The 17,841-nt window shown below is 44.1% G+C and overlaps 1 protein-coding gene across 11 annotated transcripts in view; it reads right to left on the bottom strand.

Moving 5' to 3' along the window:
• The window catches only part of R3HDM1 (R3H domain containing 1), a 476,151-nt gene that overhangs the window by 372,182 nt on the left and 86,128 nt on the right, over nucleotides 1-17,841 (bottom strand). For 9 of the 11 annotated variants that reach the window (XM_029605380.1, XM_029605379.1, XM_029605383.1 and 6 more), the window contains exons 2-3: nucleotides 14,423-14,616; nucleotides 902-1,113 (exon numbers count right to left, since the gene is read on the bottom strand). In XM_029605380.1, coding sequence (XP_029461240.1) covers nucleotides 902-1,072 — 171 coding nt within the window. In that variant the 5' untranslated portion in view covers nucleotides 1,073-1,113; nucleotides 14,423-14,616. Of the gene's footprint in view, nucleotides 1-901; nucleotides 1,114-2,058; nucleotides 2,162-14,413; nucleotides 14,617-17,841 lie in introns of those variants that run through there. The other 2 variants (XM_029605381.1, XM_029605382.1) reach the window with 2 other exon arrangements.

Below are 17,841 nucleotides of genomic sequence, written 5' to 3'. Positions count from 1 at the left end.
AGTCACTGGGAGATCCATCCTAACCTAATTATCATCTACCTAGGAGGTAATAACCTAGAAAAAAATGTGGGACCTCACACAAATACTATCAGGGATAATCTGAAATTGCTATCCTTGTAATGGCCTGATACTTGTATCACATTTTCTGATGATATTCCTTGTCACGGATGGTCTCGAATTCTTGGTGGGGGAGATATCATTTAAAGAGCAATAGGCAAGTTGCTAAAGTCGTATGCCTTGAATGAGGTCTCGACATTTGCCACTACTGGACTGATGTGCACTGCCCTGTCCTTTTTGGTCCAAATGGGGTACCACTTGTCTAATATGATCAAAAACCTGTTCTTGCAGATGCTTAGGCTCCTTTGAAGGTTAGGCCACAACCCTGTTAGGGGAGCCTTCCCACATGCCCATGGTGGGTCTCTCAAACTAAGGTGTGGCTAGTATCATGTCCTTGAGGCAACAATGATCCCCAGGTGCACAAGACGGCAAGCCCAGAGGGCCATGAAGACACAGAGGGCAGACAAACAGGGTGTCATGTCTGCCCTAGTTACAAGATCCTCAGATCCTGATGTGTAGAGGTATCTTTATAATACCAGAAATAAATTAAACAAATCCATTATGCTCCTTTGTAGCAAAGAATTCAAATAGAAAAATCTTTAAAAAAATTGACAATATAAGCTTATTTTGAGCAAGCCAGAAATTGAGTCTCCAACTATGTTAGAAATGTTTGTTCACTACTAACAAATAAGAGTAGCATCAGAAAAAGAAAAAAAAATAAATCTAAATTTCAGCCTAACTAGTAAAATTTATCAAATCCTTGTTTTGTGAAATATTTGAAATTTCAAAAACAAAGTTTTAAAAATGTATATGTATGGACAAGGGATGAAAATATATATCTTACCTGCGAATCATTTGAACTGTCAGTGCAACTTTCATCCTTTTTGGTGTGTATTTGCTCATGGCTTTCGACTTTTATAAGGTTTTCCGATGACCTTAAACTTTTTAATTCTGCTTCTGAACCCTTCATTATGTTTGTTTCTTCATTAATAGTTAGAATATCAGACATCCTCATTAGAAAAAGGTCACTTTAAAATTCTAGAGGAAATATGGAGCCTTTGGAAAGATAAAAAAAAGCATTGTAGGTTTTGTAAGAATATTTTTATTAGGAATTCAAAACAAATATGTATATTGTATGCAAGAAAGTATTTCCCCATTTATTTATAGGACTTCATTTTATTTTTCTTGGTACTCATGTATAAAATTAAAAACCAGCAACCCCCACCCCCCAATAATTAAAGCCAGTCCAGAAATATTTTTATTTGGGAAACACTAAAGAGGCAATAAAATCCCAATGCTGGCTAGAGATTTAAAAAGGTCAGTAGTCCAACAGGACTTGAAGGATTAAAATGAAACAAAAAGCATGCCCTGTGGCATGCAATAAACACCCTCCTCCCACATATACCCCAAAAGGCTTTCTAGAAAACTCTGGAAGTGTTCACCAAGTCCGGATACAACTCAGGTCATAAGACCCAGTATGACTAACTGTACTTGATTGTAATCACAGAAAAATTGCTGAGTCCTTAAAAAATGAAGTACACTATTTCATCATATGCATGGCCACATTTTTCTTGGAACTCAAAATTAGTTAAACTGCAGAGTCAACTTAAAGGGTCAAGAACCTTGCTCATCTCAGGACAGTGTAAAATTCATAAAACAGTGAATATATTTTATAAATGAATGGACATGTGTGATTACAGCTCTCTCCATTTGCTAGTAAGATGGTTTTAACCCAATAGTACAATCATGGGAATATAACATAAGATGACATTTTAAAACAAGAAGCGCTTAAGCCAATTGTTAAATACTAAAGCATAGTGAATAAGTCAACCAAACTGTGAAATTTCTTATGAAGTATATGAATTAATAAAATGCTTAAGAATTTCCTGCATTTTCTAATTTTATTATCAAAACAAAACTATCAAAGTAACTTCATACAGACCATTAAATAGGTATTTCATCTACATGAAAGTATCAAAAATTGCAGTTGTTTCAACATACATATATTGTATATTTATCTATTGTGGTTTTCACTATGAAATTATTCTGCAGAGTCAACTCAATTTATGGTACCACTAAGGCTTCAGAAGTTCATGACTTCATTATTTGCTTTGGCTTGATCCTGAAATAAAAGTAATTTCATGTTTAAAAGCAAAACAACGAAAGCTGCAGTTTTTCTGAATCAAAAATTTATTTTTATATTATATAAAATTCTATGTTATATTGTCATTTGTAACAGAACTAAGAAACATTCCTATAACCTGTGACATAACTTAATTTGATAAATAGGTTTACTTCAGATCCAGGCAATGATATGAATCTAGAGATAGCAAATGTTGCTTACCTGATGTAACAGGTGTTCTCACAGGACAGCAGGATGTTAGTCCTCACAAATGGGTGACATCGAGGATGGAGCCCACCACGGAAAACTTCTGTCAAAGTTTAAACAGAACTTTGACTGGCCCCTACTGGGCATGCCCAGCAAGGCACTGACCCTGCAGCCAGCAGGGGTCTCCCTCCAGTCTGATTTTCAAAGCTACAGGCACTCAGGCAGTGCCTAAAAAGTAAAAACAAAACGAACCCAACACCGCGGGGTGGCAGGCGGGTTTCGTGAGGACTAACATCCTGCTGTCCTGTGAGAACACCTGTTACATCAGGTAAGCAACATTTGCTTTCTCACAGGACAAGCAGGATGGTTGTCCTCACAAATGGGTGAGTACCGAGCTGAGGATGTCCCGACTTGCACCAAATGCACCCAACGACGTGCAAGAGGCACAACAACTGGGGTGGAATTTGGTAAGGGCATCCGCACCCTACCGGGAAGGTGGAAGGGTGTTGGTACATCATGTTGAAAAAAGGTTACGCAAGACAGATTGGCCGAAGATGGCATCCTGTCTTCCAGCTTTGTCCAAACAATAGTGGGCTGCAAATGTATGGAGAGAACTCCAGGTTGCAGCTTTGCAGATGTCAGGAAGCGGCACCGATCGAAGGTGTGCCACTGAAGTCGCCATGGCCCTCACAGAGTGTGCTTTTACACGGTCTTGAAAAGGAATGCCAGCTTGCTGATAGCAAAAAGAAATGCAGTCCGCCAACCAGGAGGAAAGAGCCTGCTTACCCACAGGTTGTCCTAACTTGTTAGGATGGAAAGAGACGAATAATTGAGTGCTCTTCCTGTGAGAAACTGTACGGTCTAGATAAAAAGCTAGAGCCCGTTTACAGTCTAGGGTATGCAGAGTCTGTTCCCCGGAGTTGGAGTGGGGCCTGGGAAAAAAGATAGGTAGTATGATGGATTGATTAATATGAAACTCAGAAACTACCTTAGGTAAAAATTTAGGGTGAGTGCGGAGTACCGCCCGGTCCTGCAGGAGTTTAGTGTAAGGCGGATAGGTAACTAAGGCCTGTAACTCACTAACCCTGCGAGCTGAAGTGACAGCTAAAAGGAATAATACCTTCCATGTGAGATACTTTAATTCACAGGAGTGTAGAGGTTCGAAAGGTGGTTTCATTAGCCGACCAAGAACCAGATTAAGGTCCCAAGATGGGGCCGGAGGACGTAAGGGTGGCTTCAGATGGAGCAAGCCTTTAAGAAAGCGTGTTACCAGGGGTTGTACTGAAATAGGGACACCCTGTATGCCTTTATGGAAAGCGGCTACTGCACTGACATGCATCCTAATGGAAGAGGTTTTAAGACCCGATTCCGATAGATGCCATAAATAGTCCAAGAACTTAGAGATTGGACAGGAAAGGGGATCAAGGGACTGGGAAGTGCACCAAGATGTGTACCTTTTCCATTTATACGAATAGGATCTTCTGGTGGAGGGCTTTCGTGAAGCTATCAGGACACGAGAAACCGAATCCGAAAGGTTAAAAGGCTGAAGGACTAACCTTTCAACATCCATGCCGTCAGGGACAAGGCTTGGAGGTTGGGATGGAGGAGGCATCCGTCGTTCTGAGTGAGCAGATGCGGATCCGTTCCCAGAGGGATGTGCCTGCGGATGGAGAGATCCTGAAGAATGGGAAACCACACCTGGCGTGGCCAGTGGGGTGCTATCAGGATCATGGTTCCTCCGTCCTGGCAAAGCTTCAGGAGAGTCCTCGACAGAAGAGGAAGTGGAGGGAATGCATAGAGCAGACCTGATGTCCACTTGAGGGAGAAGGCATCCCTCGGCTGAGAGTGGTGGCTCCGAATGAGAGAGCAGTAATCGTCTACTTTGTGGTTCTGAGGGGACGCAAAGAGATCTATGTGGGGAGAACCCCACTTGTGAAATAGAGAGGTCGCTACCAGAGGATCGAGTGACCACTCGTGTGGTTGGAAGACCCGGCTCAGCTGATCTGCCAATACATTGTCTACTCCCGGCAGGTAAGTGGCCCTGAGGTACATGGAGTGGGAGAGGGCTTCTGCCCAAATCTGCGCAGCTTCCTGACACAGAAGGAAAGAGCCTGTGCCTCCCTGCTTGTTTATGTACCACATGGCCACTTGGTTGTCTGTCTGGATTAAGATTATCTGATTCGAAAGACGATCTTTGAACGTTCTGAGCGCGTAACGGATTGCTCGAAGTTCCAAAAAATTTATCTGGTGTTCGGCTTCCTCTGGTGACCATAACCCTTGGGTTTGGAAATCGTCCACATGAGCCCTCCAACCGATGTGGGAAGCGTCGGTGGTCAGGATTACTTGTGGATCTGGTAGGAGAAAAGGTAAGCCCTGAAGGAGATTGATTTGAGTCGTCCACCAGGTTAAAGACAGGCGAAGCGCTTGTGTAACTGCGACTAGGGAGGACAGGCGCTGAGAAGCTTGAATCCATTGGTGACGCAGAGTCCATTGTGTCACTCTCATGGCTAGTCGGGTCATGGGAGTGACTTGAACTGAGGATGCCATGTGTCCTAGGAGAATAAGGAATTGGCGAGCCGTGGCCATGTCTTGAGACTGGAGCTGGCGAGCTAGGGACATGAGAGTTTGGACCCGCTGCAGCGGAAGGTAGGCCTTTGCCTGTAAGGTGTCCAAGTCTGCCCCAATGAAAGATAAGGTTTGAGATGGGACTAAGCAAGATTTCTCGTAATTGACAAGAAACCCTAAGGAAAGGAGTGTGTTGATTGTCAATTTTAGGGAGGAGTGGGCAATCTGAGGGGTGGAGGCCTTGATTAGCCAATCGTCCAGATAGGGGTAGACGTGGACACCTTCCTTCCTGAGGAATGCTGCTACCACTACGAGGCATTTGGTGAAGACTCGTGGAGCAGATGCCAGACCGAAAGGTAGTACTCGGTATTGATAATGGTCGCGGCCTACCAGAAACCACAGATACTTGCGATGGGATTGTGTTATCGCAATGTGGGTATAAGCATCCTTTAGGTCGAGGGAGCACAGCCAATCCCCCCTTTGCAGCAGAGGGAGTAGCGCACCCAGGGTTACCATCTTGAACTTTTCTTTTTGAAGGTACTTGTTGAGGGCCCGAAGGTCCAAAATGGGACGTAGCCCCCCTGACTTCTTTGGAATTAGGAAGTACCTGGAGTAGAATCCCTTGCCTCGTTGAGAGGGAGGGACGGGTTCTATAGCATTTGATTGCAAAAGAAGGGATACTTCCTGTTGTAATTGAGTCAAGTGGCTGGATAGACTCCATGCTTGAAGAGGCGGGGAGTCTGCCGGAAGAGTTATGAAGTTGAAGTGGTAACCCTGTGTGATAATTGCCAGCACCCACTGATCTGAGGTAATCTGTATCCAATGCTGTAAAAAGTGGCACAGACGACCCCCCACAGGGATGTCGGGAAGTGGGATGTACTGAAATGTAGACCCAATATCTCATAACATGATAGTATATACACAAAGAAAAAACATGTCATGTATAGATGTGGGTAGAGTTTACCTTCATACGATAGGACCTCGAGGTGGTTCCGCTATCGTGTCTGTGAGCCAGCAGTGGCTTCTAATCATTAGGTAACTCTACCAGAATGGTTAAATATTGTTATAATCCACAAACGCTGCACTTATCTCATATTAACTCAGTCTGTCTCGAGCTGCCCGACACCACGGTGTTTCGGAGCTGCGGCTCCTTCTTCAAGGGCGGGACGTTTAAACGAGAAGCTGCTAAATTGTTGCAGAATGCTGTATAACATAAAAGACATACCATTACTTACATCCTGAATATTCGTGACTTATAAATGCCACTGAATGTGGTCACTATGCATCCGAGCTGATACATACATGCTGTTGCGGCGTTGTCGAAGACGTGGACTAGGCGTTAGTGTGGCGGTCAAGAATGCTCCGCTGAAAAAGATTTTTGTGAATGCTCAAAGTGCTTGATCAACCTTTTAATTGTGCTGCACGATGTTACCTCCAGTTTTATGATAGGCGGGTACTTACGGAGTTTGAAGCGGCTGGTTCTTGAGCGGCTGCTTTCACTAAGGCGAGAGCGGGCTTGCTGAACGCCATTTTTAAAGGATGCTGTCATGATGACGTGGGAGGGTGGTGCTGATGACGTGCAGCTGTGCTGACGCAATGAGTGGACAGTTGATGTCGGTAGTATTAGTTACGTCGCTGACAGATTTCAGATCATCGTCATCCACTCTATTTTGTCATTTAATCCTTCCGGTTCCAGGGAACTGAGGCGGTAAATCCATTCATTTTCTTTGCGATTGAGAGTGTTATCTCTATCTCCCCCTCTCCATGCGGATCGAATATGTTCCAAAATTATCCATGTAAGATCTCCAAATGTGTGTCCTGAGTCGATGCAATGCTGCACCGTAGGAGCTTTCGCATCCTTGTTATTAATACGGCATTTGTGCTCGGTAAGCCTGATCCTGATTTTCCGTGTTGTTCTTCCTACGTAGATCTTGGGACAGGGGCACTGCAGTGCATAGATGACGTAGTCGGTATTGCAATCTACATCATCATTTAATTTTACTGCCTGTCCTGTGCGAGGATGATGCCATACGATGCCAAGATGTGCTTGTGGACAAAAAATACATTTGCCACAGGCGGTTTGTCCGGTGATGACTGGTTTCACTAGTTCCGGTAGTGCTGCCTTGATCACATGCTGCCGTATGTTACGGCCTCTTGAATACGAGAACATGGGCTGATTGGTAAATTCTGGATAAGGACTGAGGACATGCCAATATTTTATAAGTACATTCCTTATTTGCGCGGTGAGTTGTGTGTGTGGTAATACACAAATTAAATCTGGAGCATCTGGTTTGGTCTTATATTGGAGGAGACTGGTCCTATCTGAAAATGTTGCTCGTTTATATGCATGTCTAATAACCTGTTTAGGATAGCCTCTGACCCTGAACCGTGTGGTCAAAGCCTGTGCCTGTGTGTGAAAGTCTTCTGGTTCTGAACAAAGTCTACGTATCCTGAAAAACTGCCCCACCGGTAGACCCTCCTTGAATCTTCTGGGGTGATGACTATCAAAACGTAATAAATTGTTGCGGTCTGTCGGTTTTCTGTATAGAGTGGTCTGCAGAGTCGATCCAGTCTTGATGATATTGATATCCAAATATGATATCGAACTTTTGTGATATGTGATTGTGAATTTCAAATTGGGATGGGCCTGATTCAACCACTGGTGGAATTGTAATAGAAGGGCTTCTGTTTCTGTCCAGACGAAAAATATGTCGTCTATATACCTTGTCCATTGTTTGACATAGACGACATATTTTTCGTCTGGACAGAAACAGAAGCCCTTCTATTACAATTCCACCAGTGGTTGAATCAGGCCCATCCCAATTTGAAATTCACAATCACATATCACAAAAGTTCGATATCATATTTGGATATCAATATCATCAAGACTGGATCGACTCTGCAGACCACTCTATACAGAAAACCGACAGACCGCAACAATTTATTACGTTTTGATAGTCATCACCCCAGAAGATTCAAGGAGGGTCTACCGGTGGGGCAGTTTTTCAGGATACGTAGACTTTGTTCAGAACCAGAAGACTTTCACACACAGGCACAGGCTTTGACCACACGGTTCAGGGTCAGAGGCTATCCTAAACAGGTTATTAGACATGCATATAAACGAGCAACATTTTCAGATAGGACCAGTCTCCTCCAATATAAGACCAAACCAGATGCTCCAGATTTAATTTGTGTATTACCACACACACAACTCACCGCGCAAATAAGGAATGTACTTATAAAATATTGGCATGTCCTCAGTCCTTATCCAGAATTTACCAATCAGCCCATGTTCTCGTATTCAAGAGGCCGTAACATACGGCAGCATGTGATCAAGGCAGCACTACCGGAACTAGTGAAACCAGTCATCACCGGACAAACCGCCTGTGGCAAATGTATTTTTTGTCCACAAGCACATCTTGGCATCGTATGGCATCATCCTCGCACAGGACAGGCAGTAAAATTAAATGATGATGTAGATTGCAATACCGACTACGTCATCTATGCACTGCAGTGCCCCTGTCCCAAGATCTACGTAGGAAGAACAACACGGAAAATCAGGATCAGGCTTACCGAGCACAAATGCCGTATTAATAACAAGGATGCGAAAGCTCCTACGGTGCAGCATTGCATCGACTCAGGACACACATTTGGAGATCTTACATGGATAATTTTGGAACATACTCGATCCGCATGGAGAGGGGGAGATAGAGATAACACTCTCAATCGCAAAGAAAATGAATGGATTTACCGCCTCAGTTCCCTGGAACCGGAAGGATTAAATGACAAAATAGAGTGGATGACGATGATCTGAAATCTGTCAGCGACGTAACTAATACTACAGACATCAACTGTCCACTCATTGCGTCAGCACAGCTGCACGTCATCAGCACCACCCTCCCACGTCATCATGACAGCATCCTTTAAAAATGGCGTTCAGCAAGCCCGCTCTCGCCTTAGTGAAAGCAGCCGCTCAAGAACCAGCCGCTTCAAACTCCGTAAGTACCCGCCTATCATAAAACTGGAGGTAACATCGTGCAGCACAATTAAAAGGTTGATCAAGCACTTTGAGCATTCACAAAAATCTTTTTCAGCGGAGCATTCTTGACCGCCACACTAACGCCTAGTCCACGTCTTCGACAACGCCGCAACAGCATGTATGTATCAGCTCGGATGCATAGTGACCACATTCAGTGGCATTTATAAGTCACGAATATTCAGGATGTAAGTAATGGTATGTCTTTTATGTTATACAGCATTCTGCAACAATTTAGCAGCTTCTCGTTTAAACGTCCCGCCCTTGAAGAAGGAGCCGCAGCTCCGAAACACCGTGGTGTCGGGCAGCTCGAGACAGACTGAGTTAATATGAGATAAGTGCAGCGTTTGTGGATTATAACAATATTTAACCATTCTGGTAGAGTTACCTAATGATTAGAAGCCACTGCTGGCTCACAGACACGATAGTGGAACCACCTCGAGGTCCTATCGTATGAAGGTAAACTCTACCCACATCTATACATGACATGTTTTTTCTTTGGGAAGTGGGATGTGGCATGTGCTCCGTACCGGAAAGTCAAAGGCCTGCCACAGGCCCAGGAGGTGGGGCCACAGCAGGTCTTTGTTTTCGAGGTTGGCGTGGCTGAGGTCTAGTGGAGGATCGAGCCGGACGAGGCCTAGCCGACGGAGGATAATAACGACGTGGCCGAAAGAAAGACTTTTTAGAGTCCTTCTTAGGTGGTGGTTTGGAGGATACCTCAGATGGAACAGACGAAAGTTGCTTCAACGTCTCGTGGTGATCCTTCAATTCTGCCACAATTTGTTGAATCTGTTCTCCAAACAGATTGTCCCCTAAGCAGGGTAAATCGGCTAGACGATCCTGGACCTCTGGGCGAAGGTTAGATGACTTTAACCAAGCCCAACGTCTGGCTGAAATGGCAGTAGCTGAGACTTTTGTGGAAGCATCGAAGATATCGTAGGCCGTTCTGATCTCGTGCTTCCCAGCTTCAAATCCTTTGTGAAGAAGGGCTTGAAGCTGTGGCTGGTATTGGTCCGGTAACGTGTCAGCGTAGTCCTGCATCTGTTTAAGGATAGCTCTGTTGTATTGAGTCATGTAAAGTTGGTATGAAGCTATGCGAGATATCAACATGGCCCCATGATACACTTTCTGTCCCACACTATCTAGGAATTTGTTGTCCTTGATAGGGGGAGTGGAAGAGTGTGGTTTTAGGCGCTTGGCCTTCTTTTGTGCAGACTCAACTACAACAGAGCGATGATCCAGTTGAGGCTTCTGAAATCCTGGTGCTGACTGAACGAGGTATGTGGAGTCAGCTTTCTTATTAACTGGTGACACAGATGAAGGAGATTCCCAGTTTTTCTTTAAAAGATCCAGAAATACCTGGTGAATGGGGATGGAAGCGATGATTTTTGGGGCATCCAGAAATTGGAGCAGTTCCATCATTTGGTGCCTGTCATCGGTCTCAGATTGCAACTGAAAAGGTACAATTTCTGACATCTCCTTTACAAAATTAATAAAGGAGAGATCTTCAGGAGGAGATCGTTTTCTACTCTCTGTAGGAGATGGTGGGGATGGCAAATCTGTATCAGAAGATGTATCATCACCCCAGGTATCATAAGGATCATGTGGGGCTTGCAGACCTGAAGGACCTGGTTGAGGATCCAAAGGCATCGATGGAAATCTGGATGGAATCGGTGCTGCAAGCGGAACTGTAAACGGCATCGAGGGCTTCGGGGCTGCCGATGGAATCGGTGCCGGTCTTGGAATCGATGGAGCCGAGGGATAAATCGGTGGAGAGGTATGCGAAGGCACCGATGGGACTACTCCGGACGGGGGAATCCGAAACGGTGTTTCTCCTGTCGATGAGAATCCTGCCGGAGACGATGGTGTAGTCTGTGCTACTGGAATCACCGATGGAAGGGCCCGCATGAGTGCCTCCATACGATTCAGTAGCGGTGCCAGCGCTTCCACTAGAGGCTCGGTGGTCGGTTCTCTCCTCGGTGGCGGAGTCGGTGCCGAGGTCGGTGCCTGAGGTGGTGCCAGAGTCGGTGCTGGTGTCGGTGCCGGTGGAGGCTGGAACCTTTGCATCGCTTTCTCGATGGCCTCCTGGACCAGCCGGTCCAGTTCTGCCCGGAGACCAGGGGTAACGATACCCGGCTCGACGGGAGAGGGAGGCTGAGGCAGAGCCGGAGGGACCACCGTAACCGGTGGGATCACGGCTCCCACACCCCGAGAGGGTGAGGGTTTCCTCGGTGCCTGCGAACGAGACGTGGACGGTGCCAGGTCTGACCGAGGCTTTTTTGTCGGTGGCTCGGCCTGTTCAGAGGTCGATGGCTGTGGATCCTCGACGGGCCGAGACTTGTGCCGCCGATGGCGATGCTTGTCCTTCCGATCTCCTCGCCCATCCGGGGAGGGGACAGGAGTCGACGGCCGAGAAGTCATCGGTGATGGACGGTCACCGGAGGGTTGACTGTGGTGGTGCAACTTCGACGGTGCCGGTTCCGATGACGTCGATGCTATCGATGGTGTTGGGGTGGGTGCATGGAAGAGGAGCCCCATCTTCTCCATCCTGGCTTTACGACCCTTAGGTGTCATTAGGGCACATTTAGTGCAAGTCAGGACATCATGTTCACTTCCCAAACACAGAACACAGACCCTATGGGGGTCTGTGATGGACATAGTCCGGGTGCAATCCGGACAACGACGGAACCCCGTCGCCATGGCCTAGGGCCAAATTTAGCCGCGGGATCGGTAAGTGCCAACAGGCCTCAAGGGCCAAAATCGACGGCAGTCGATGAAAATCGGCAAAAAACTTACCGGATTCCGCGAAGGTGACAAAAATTTGTCGAAGGGAGACCCCTGAGGGGCAAATTTTCTTCGGAAAGAAAAAACCGAATTCCTGTCAGGAACGTGGTAAGAGAGCTCCTTTCACCGCGTGGCAGCTGCTGCGCGGAAAAAAGAAGACTGGAGGGAGACCCCTGCTGGCTGCAGGGTCAGTGCCTTGCTGGGCATGCCCAGTAGGGGCCAGTCAAAGTTCTGTTTAAACTTTGACAGAAGTTTTCCGTGGTGGGCTCCATCCTCGATGTCACCCATTTGTGAGGACAACCATCCTGCTTGTCCTGTGAGAAATTTGGGTAGAATGATATAAAAATGGAACACTTCATAGAAATATAATACAGATCAGTATCAAAGATTTGGAACAGTGTACTTTATTACTGAAATCAGATGGCATATTTGGCTATCTTTAAAGCGGTAAGGGTACAAATGTTTGATGTTCCTGTAATTAGAGATCTAAGAAAAATCATTAAAGCTATGCACCTAGACTCTTCCTCGAGTCATTTGTTCATGTAAAAGGGAAATCAATTATCAATGCACCCTGCCTGATTTATGCACTGTTTATAACAAGTGTAGTTTTGGCATTTATAGAATTTGTCTCATCATTGAATAGATTTCTTAATTCAAGAAAAAAAAAAGGTTTCATTATTATGTTTAAAGAAGTGTTAGGAACTGATCTGCAAAACAAACTGAATTCACTAGCAGAGAGCTGGTTGTTTCCAAGGCAACAGGAAGGTGGAAGCATTGCTTCAGATATGATCCTGTGCTTTAACATTAAGGGAGATGACATTATTTTCAAGATTCCCTTGAGGGTAAGCAGGAATAGAAACAGTATGAGGAGGAGAGAGATTAGTGACATGCCAAATTAACAGAATTGATGAAACTCTCTGCAGAGTGCACATAATATTCATACACTACTCAGGTCAGGGGGAGGGTAACCTCCTAAAGAGGTAAGACTGGACAAGTCTAGTAATTATAACACTCAAAACACCCCAAAAAGCAGTAAGTCCTCCTATGTGCAGCAAAATTAAAATATGCACAGGAAGCAACTAAGCCTTACAAAACCACTGGGACCAGTATTTCTACAGCATGCTTTGTTTTCATAGTAACTGTGGTTAATTCTAAGTTAGCTAGAAGAGAAAATGAGTGTTAATCCTATCTTCTTCAACTAAGACCCAACATACTGAAAATTTTTCCCCATGGACATAAAAATTACTACATCAGGCCACTAGTTATCAAAGAGCAATTCATTTGTTAAGGCAGAAAATAGTCCGTTTTCAACTCCGGACATAAAAATGCCCCCAAGAACTCCTCCTTGCAATCCAGTTAAAAGTATGTGCATTGTAGAAGCCTGAAACACTTTTCAGACATATCAGGATAAAAAAGTCTTTGCAAACTGTCCTTCATACACCTACAGATAATTAGGAGCCTCACAAGTAGCAATGAACTGGTAACCTGAAACAAAGTTTCTAGAAAAAGAAAAGGAATGGAGACTGACTGCAACAATTTTAATTTTTCCAGGAGAAATTAAGTTATTAATTTTATATATTTATCAGTATTTGATTATTTTCTTTCCCTTTAAACACAGGATGGTGAAGTACAAAATTCCAAATAAATTAATAATCCTCTAAAATCAAAACAAAAATCAATTAACCTTCAAGCAATTAGAAATAAAAATAAACATAGCTCTAGATAGATTTCTCAATTTCCTTCAGCCTTAGTAAAGACACATGTAACAATCAAGTTCAAGAACCCTGAAAAGCATGCTCAGAGAGTCACACCTAGACATTTTTCTTGATATGCTTAAGGTGAGAAACAAAACACAGAACCACCACTAAGATTGCTAAGGGCCAGATGTACGAAGCATTTTCCCCACTAGACACAAAAATGGGGAAAAAACTTTTAAGACCACTGGTCTTGATACAGAGTTTGTCTTCTTACCCACCGTAAATTTCCAAATGTATTGTATACAGGAAGGACTGTTGATTTACAAAAGTAAAGTTCTACAGACCTTAAATAGCAGCAAACAAACAAGAAGTATAAGAAATGCTTATTAGTTTTGAAATTTTGGAACTACTTTGACACAAATCGGACATCTGCAACACCTGTAGTTTAGAAAAACATCTTATGGAGAAGCCCAAAAAATACTCAAAATTTCAGATTACACACAGATATCAACCAAGTGAAAAACAATTCTAATAAGAAAGCAAATTTCTATTAAGGACAAGATAGCCTCCTTAAAGTATTCAAAGATTAAGGAATCAAAGACTGAACCTCTCCTCTTCCCCCCATCCAGGTCATCTGGGATATTAAGAAATAACATAACTAAAATATTGGATACATAAATAAGACTCAAAACATTTTTATCATCCTAAATATTTTGTCTTTTATGACTATTTAAACATTTACTCTCTCAAGCATGTAATCCTGCTCTTGGCAAACAAATCTCTTTACCTAATTGATAATGATATGAATTGAGTTGGTTTTAGGCTTCTCCATAAATATTTTTAAAACAGTTCCTGCTGTCTTATTTTGATCTGGTAAACTGTAAAATTACTCTTTGCTTTCGTATATTTCTGCATTAGCTACTTTTGAGAAATGTACTTTATTACCTGACATACCATAGGGCTATGTATTTGTGGTATCCCACAAAAATAAAATAAAATCCAAGGTTCCTTTTCACAGTAGTCAACAAGGATGTTAGTTGCAATGAGCCATCTTGAAAGTGGCAGGAGTCCCATGTCCTTGTCACCAGTGTAGAGTCTTGCAGTGAACTATACAGTTTCTGATCAAGTATACCATACCTTTCAAAAACCTAAAAAAAAAAGTATAAAAACATATGATTAAACACATTAACAAACAGAAAATATTAGTTGAATAAGCATATATTACCATATATTACTTGATAAAAACATTCTAATCTGGAAAAAACTATTTTTGATTTGAAGTGGGAAAGCGTTTTAGTCTGTAAGATGAGGGAACAAAAGTTAGCATTCAACAACTAACAGGATGAGCGCATGACTTTACCGGCGCTTGGACGTGCATCCAAATCCCTCATGCAATAAGGGGATTAGCGAGTCCAAAACTCATGTCCAAATAAGCGGGAAGCTAATAGCGTTCATCACATGTAAATTCATCTTCATGAGGCTTTTACCTTACCGTCCCGATGGAAAAAAAATGTGTAAAACTTTGTAATGGAAGTTGAGAGTACCAATTAAGAAATTTCTTAATATAAAGAACATAAAAAAAAGAAAAGAAAACATCAATCTCTCATCCATCATAGAAGAAACTAAGAGGGGGAGGAAAGAAAGAGAGAACAATTGTAACATGTAAATCTAGAAATGCAACGTGAGAGACTCTGTATATTATAACATGGCCCAACAATTCTACAAATTAATAGCAGGAACTGTCACTCTAGCATTGAAAAATTCCCACAGCTGCTCTGGACTAAAGAAAATATAAGTATTATCTCGCAGCTTAATTATACATTTACAAGGGTATTGTAACAAGAAACTTGCGCCTAAGGTAGTAACTTCAGAATGCATATTCAAAAAAGCTTTACGAAGCAATTGAGTAACTCTGGCAAGGTCTGGATAAACTCTGACTATGCCACCCAAAAAGAGAACATTTATGCTCTTAAAATAATATCATGACAATCCAGCTCAGAAAAAAAAAAAAAGACACTAGCAGAGTAAATCTTTCAGTCACTTCCACATTGGCATTTTCTAAATATTCAGACAAATTTGAAAAATTCCCCACATTCAGATCGATACTCTAAGGCCGCGGTAGAAACAGTGCGGCAGTGTCAGGCGCACCCTCGTTCCCCGCACGCACAGTTCTCTTCACCTACCGCTCGATACTCTCTTCAAATTGCATGCAAATGCATGCCGTGGCTGCGAAGCCTTAGGCAAGCGTTAGGCCCGCGCAACCCATTTTACTGTATAGAGCGCCTATACAGTATCCTGGGTTCGCGGGCCTAACGCTTCACGGCCACGCTGGTATCTGTCATTTCAAATGTCATTTCAAATGACATTTGAAATGACAGGTACCAGGAAGTGGACAGTTATGTTCCCCGATGCTCAGCAAACTTTCCCCCAGCCCCCGCTTACCTGCCCTGGCCCCGTCCGGTCTCCGATGCAGCCCCAGTCCTGTCCCCTCCTCCCGAAGCAAAAAAAAAAAAAAACCGAAAAAGTAGCAAGGCTCAGGCCTGCTACGGTAGTCCCTTCTCCTCTCCACCCGATTTCAGCGCTCAAGGCGGCCGGGTGGGTGTGCATTCATCCAGGCAGAGGGAGCCGGCGGCGAAAGCGGCCTCCGGCTCCCTCTGCCTGGATGAATGCACGCCCACCCGGCCGCGGCCTGGATCGAACACGCGCCCACCCGCCCGCCGGCTCCCACCGCCGCCTGGATCCAACGCGCGCCCACCCGCTCGCTGGCTGCCGCCGCCGCCTGGATGAATGGGCGCCCATCCGCCCGCCGGCTCCCGCCACCGCCTCGATGACCGCACGCCTGGGGGATTCGGAAAGTGACAGGTATTTATACATATATATAAACAACTTACGCTGCAATGTTTTTTACACTTTACGGTTTTACCCCCATTTTTTACACTTTATTCCCATTTTAATTTTCGAACACCACACTAACACCAAGTAGAGGGTAGGCGGTAAACTAACAGGTTAAGGACGCGGCAAAATAGCGGGTTACAAAGGAGATAATCTGAGCGCGCGTCACAGTATCGGAGGGGAATAGCTAATTCCTTCATTATACAGCTAATTCGTTCATTTACATATCATATACATGCTGCGTGCGGAAAGGGTTATGCGTCTGTTTTAAGAAGCGCTAAGGACGCGTGAAACTGGAGACTGCATCGCTGGATCACCTTACGTGTCCGAATTATGCGCTCCCAGCACGTTACCGACGGGAAATCTTCAACCGCACGTTACAGTATCAACCTGATTATTAGGAAAACTAGACTGGGCAAGGCTCTGTCTCTGAGGAAGAAACACAATCTTCTTTACAGCTGGAACCAAATCAGAAGAGATCTTTAAAACATCAACCATGTATCTTTTAAAGGTAATTCACCAAGAACCTTGAGGAAATTCAACAAATGTAAGTTCAAATGCCTCAGAAAATTTTCCATAAATTCCAACCTTTAAGGAAAACATACGTTCACGAATAACTGCAGCATTAGAAGCCTGGAGACTTTAAATATCATTCCCCAGAGCCTGAATGGAAAAGGAATGCTCCTGAAGAGTTTGCTGATGATCTTGTGCAACTGTGTCCAAATTTGTTTTTAGAGAGCGTCTCCAAGCGCTGGGATTGCGATTAAGTCCCAAAGGGACGCAAGAATAACCCTAGCCGGTTTTAAAATCTCCAAGGGGTGCTGAACAGCACCAGCTCCAATTCCAGCAGCATAGACATTCCCCTCCGATGAAACCGAGGAGGCAACTCCACTAACCACTCCTCTTCTCCAAGGAAGCCCCCAGGTGCTGATTGGCGAGAGAATTCGGCACCCGATCAAGCAGAACTCCGGCAGCTCCATCCGACTGAGGCTGCTCTATGAGGTCATCACCTGGCGCCTTAGCATAGTCGGCGACGAAAGGATTGGGGGGGGGGGGGGGGGGTCGAGGGTCCGGAGGGCTCAAAGATATTTCCCAAGGCAAGAACAAAGCTCCTCTCTGCCTCGCCAGCAGGGCCTGGTTTGTATTTCTACTGGCTGAGAATCCTGGAAGGCATCAAAATATTCTCCCCAATTTGTTCGATAATTGAATCTCCCAGCAGAAGCAGTTTTCTGACATTTAATTCTGGTGAAGGGCTACCTATAAAAGTTATAAGATATCTATAAAATCATGAGAGGACTAGAGTCGGTAAACATGAATTGGTTATTTACTCTTTCAGATAACAGAAGGACTAGTGGGAACTTCTTGAAGCTAGCAAGTAGCTCATTTAAAACAAAATCTGAGAAAATTATTTTTCACTCAATGCACAATTAAGCTCAAATTCATTCACAGAGGATATGGATAAGGCAGTTTATTTATTTACT

Source organism: Rhinatrema bivittatum, chromosome 6 (genome assembly GCF_901001135.1).
Source record: "Rhinatrema bivittatum chromosome 6, aRhiBiv1.1, whole genome shotgun sequence".
In the NCBI taxonomy this organism is placed as follows: Eukaryota; Metazoa; Chordata; class Amphibia; order Gymnophiona; family Rhinatrematidae; genus Rhinatrema; species Rhinatrema bivittatum.
The sequence above is the reverse complement of the archived record's forward strand: the minus strand, read 5'-3'. Positions and strand labels throughout refer to the sequence as shown.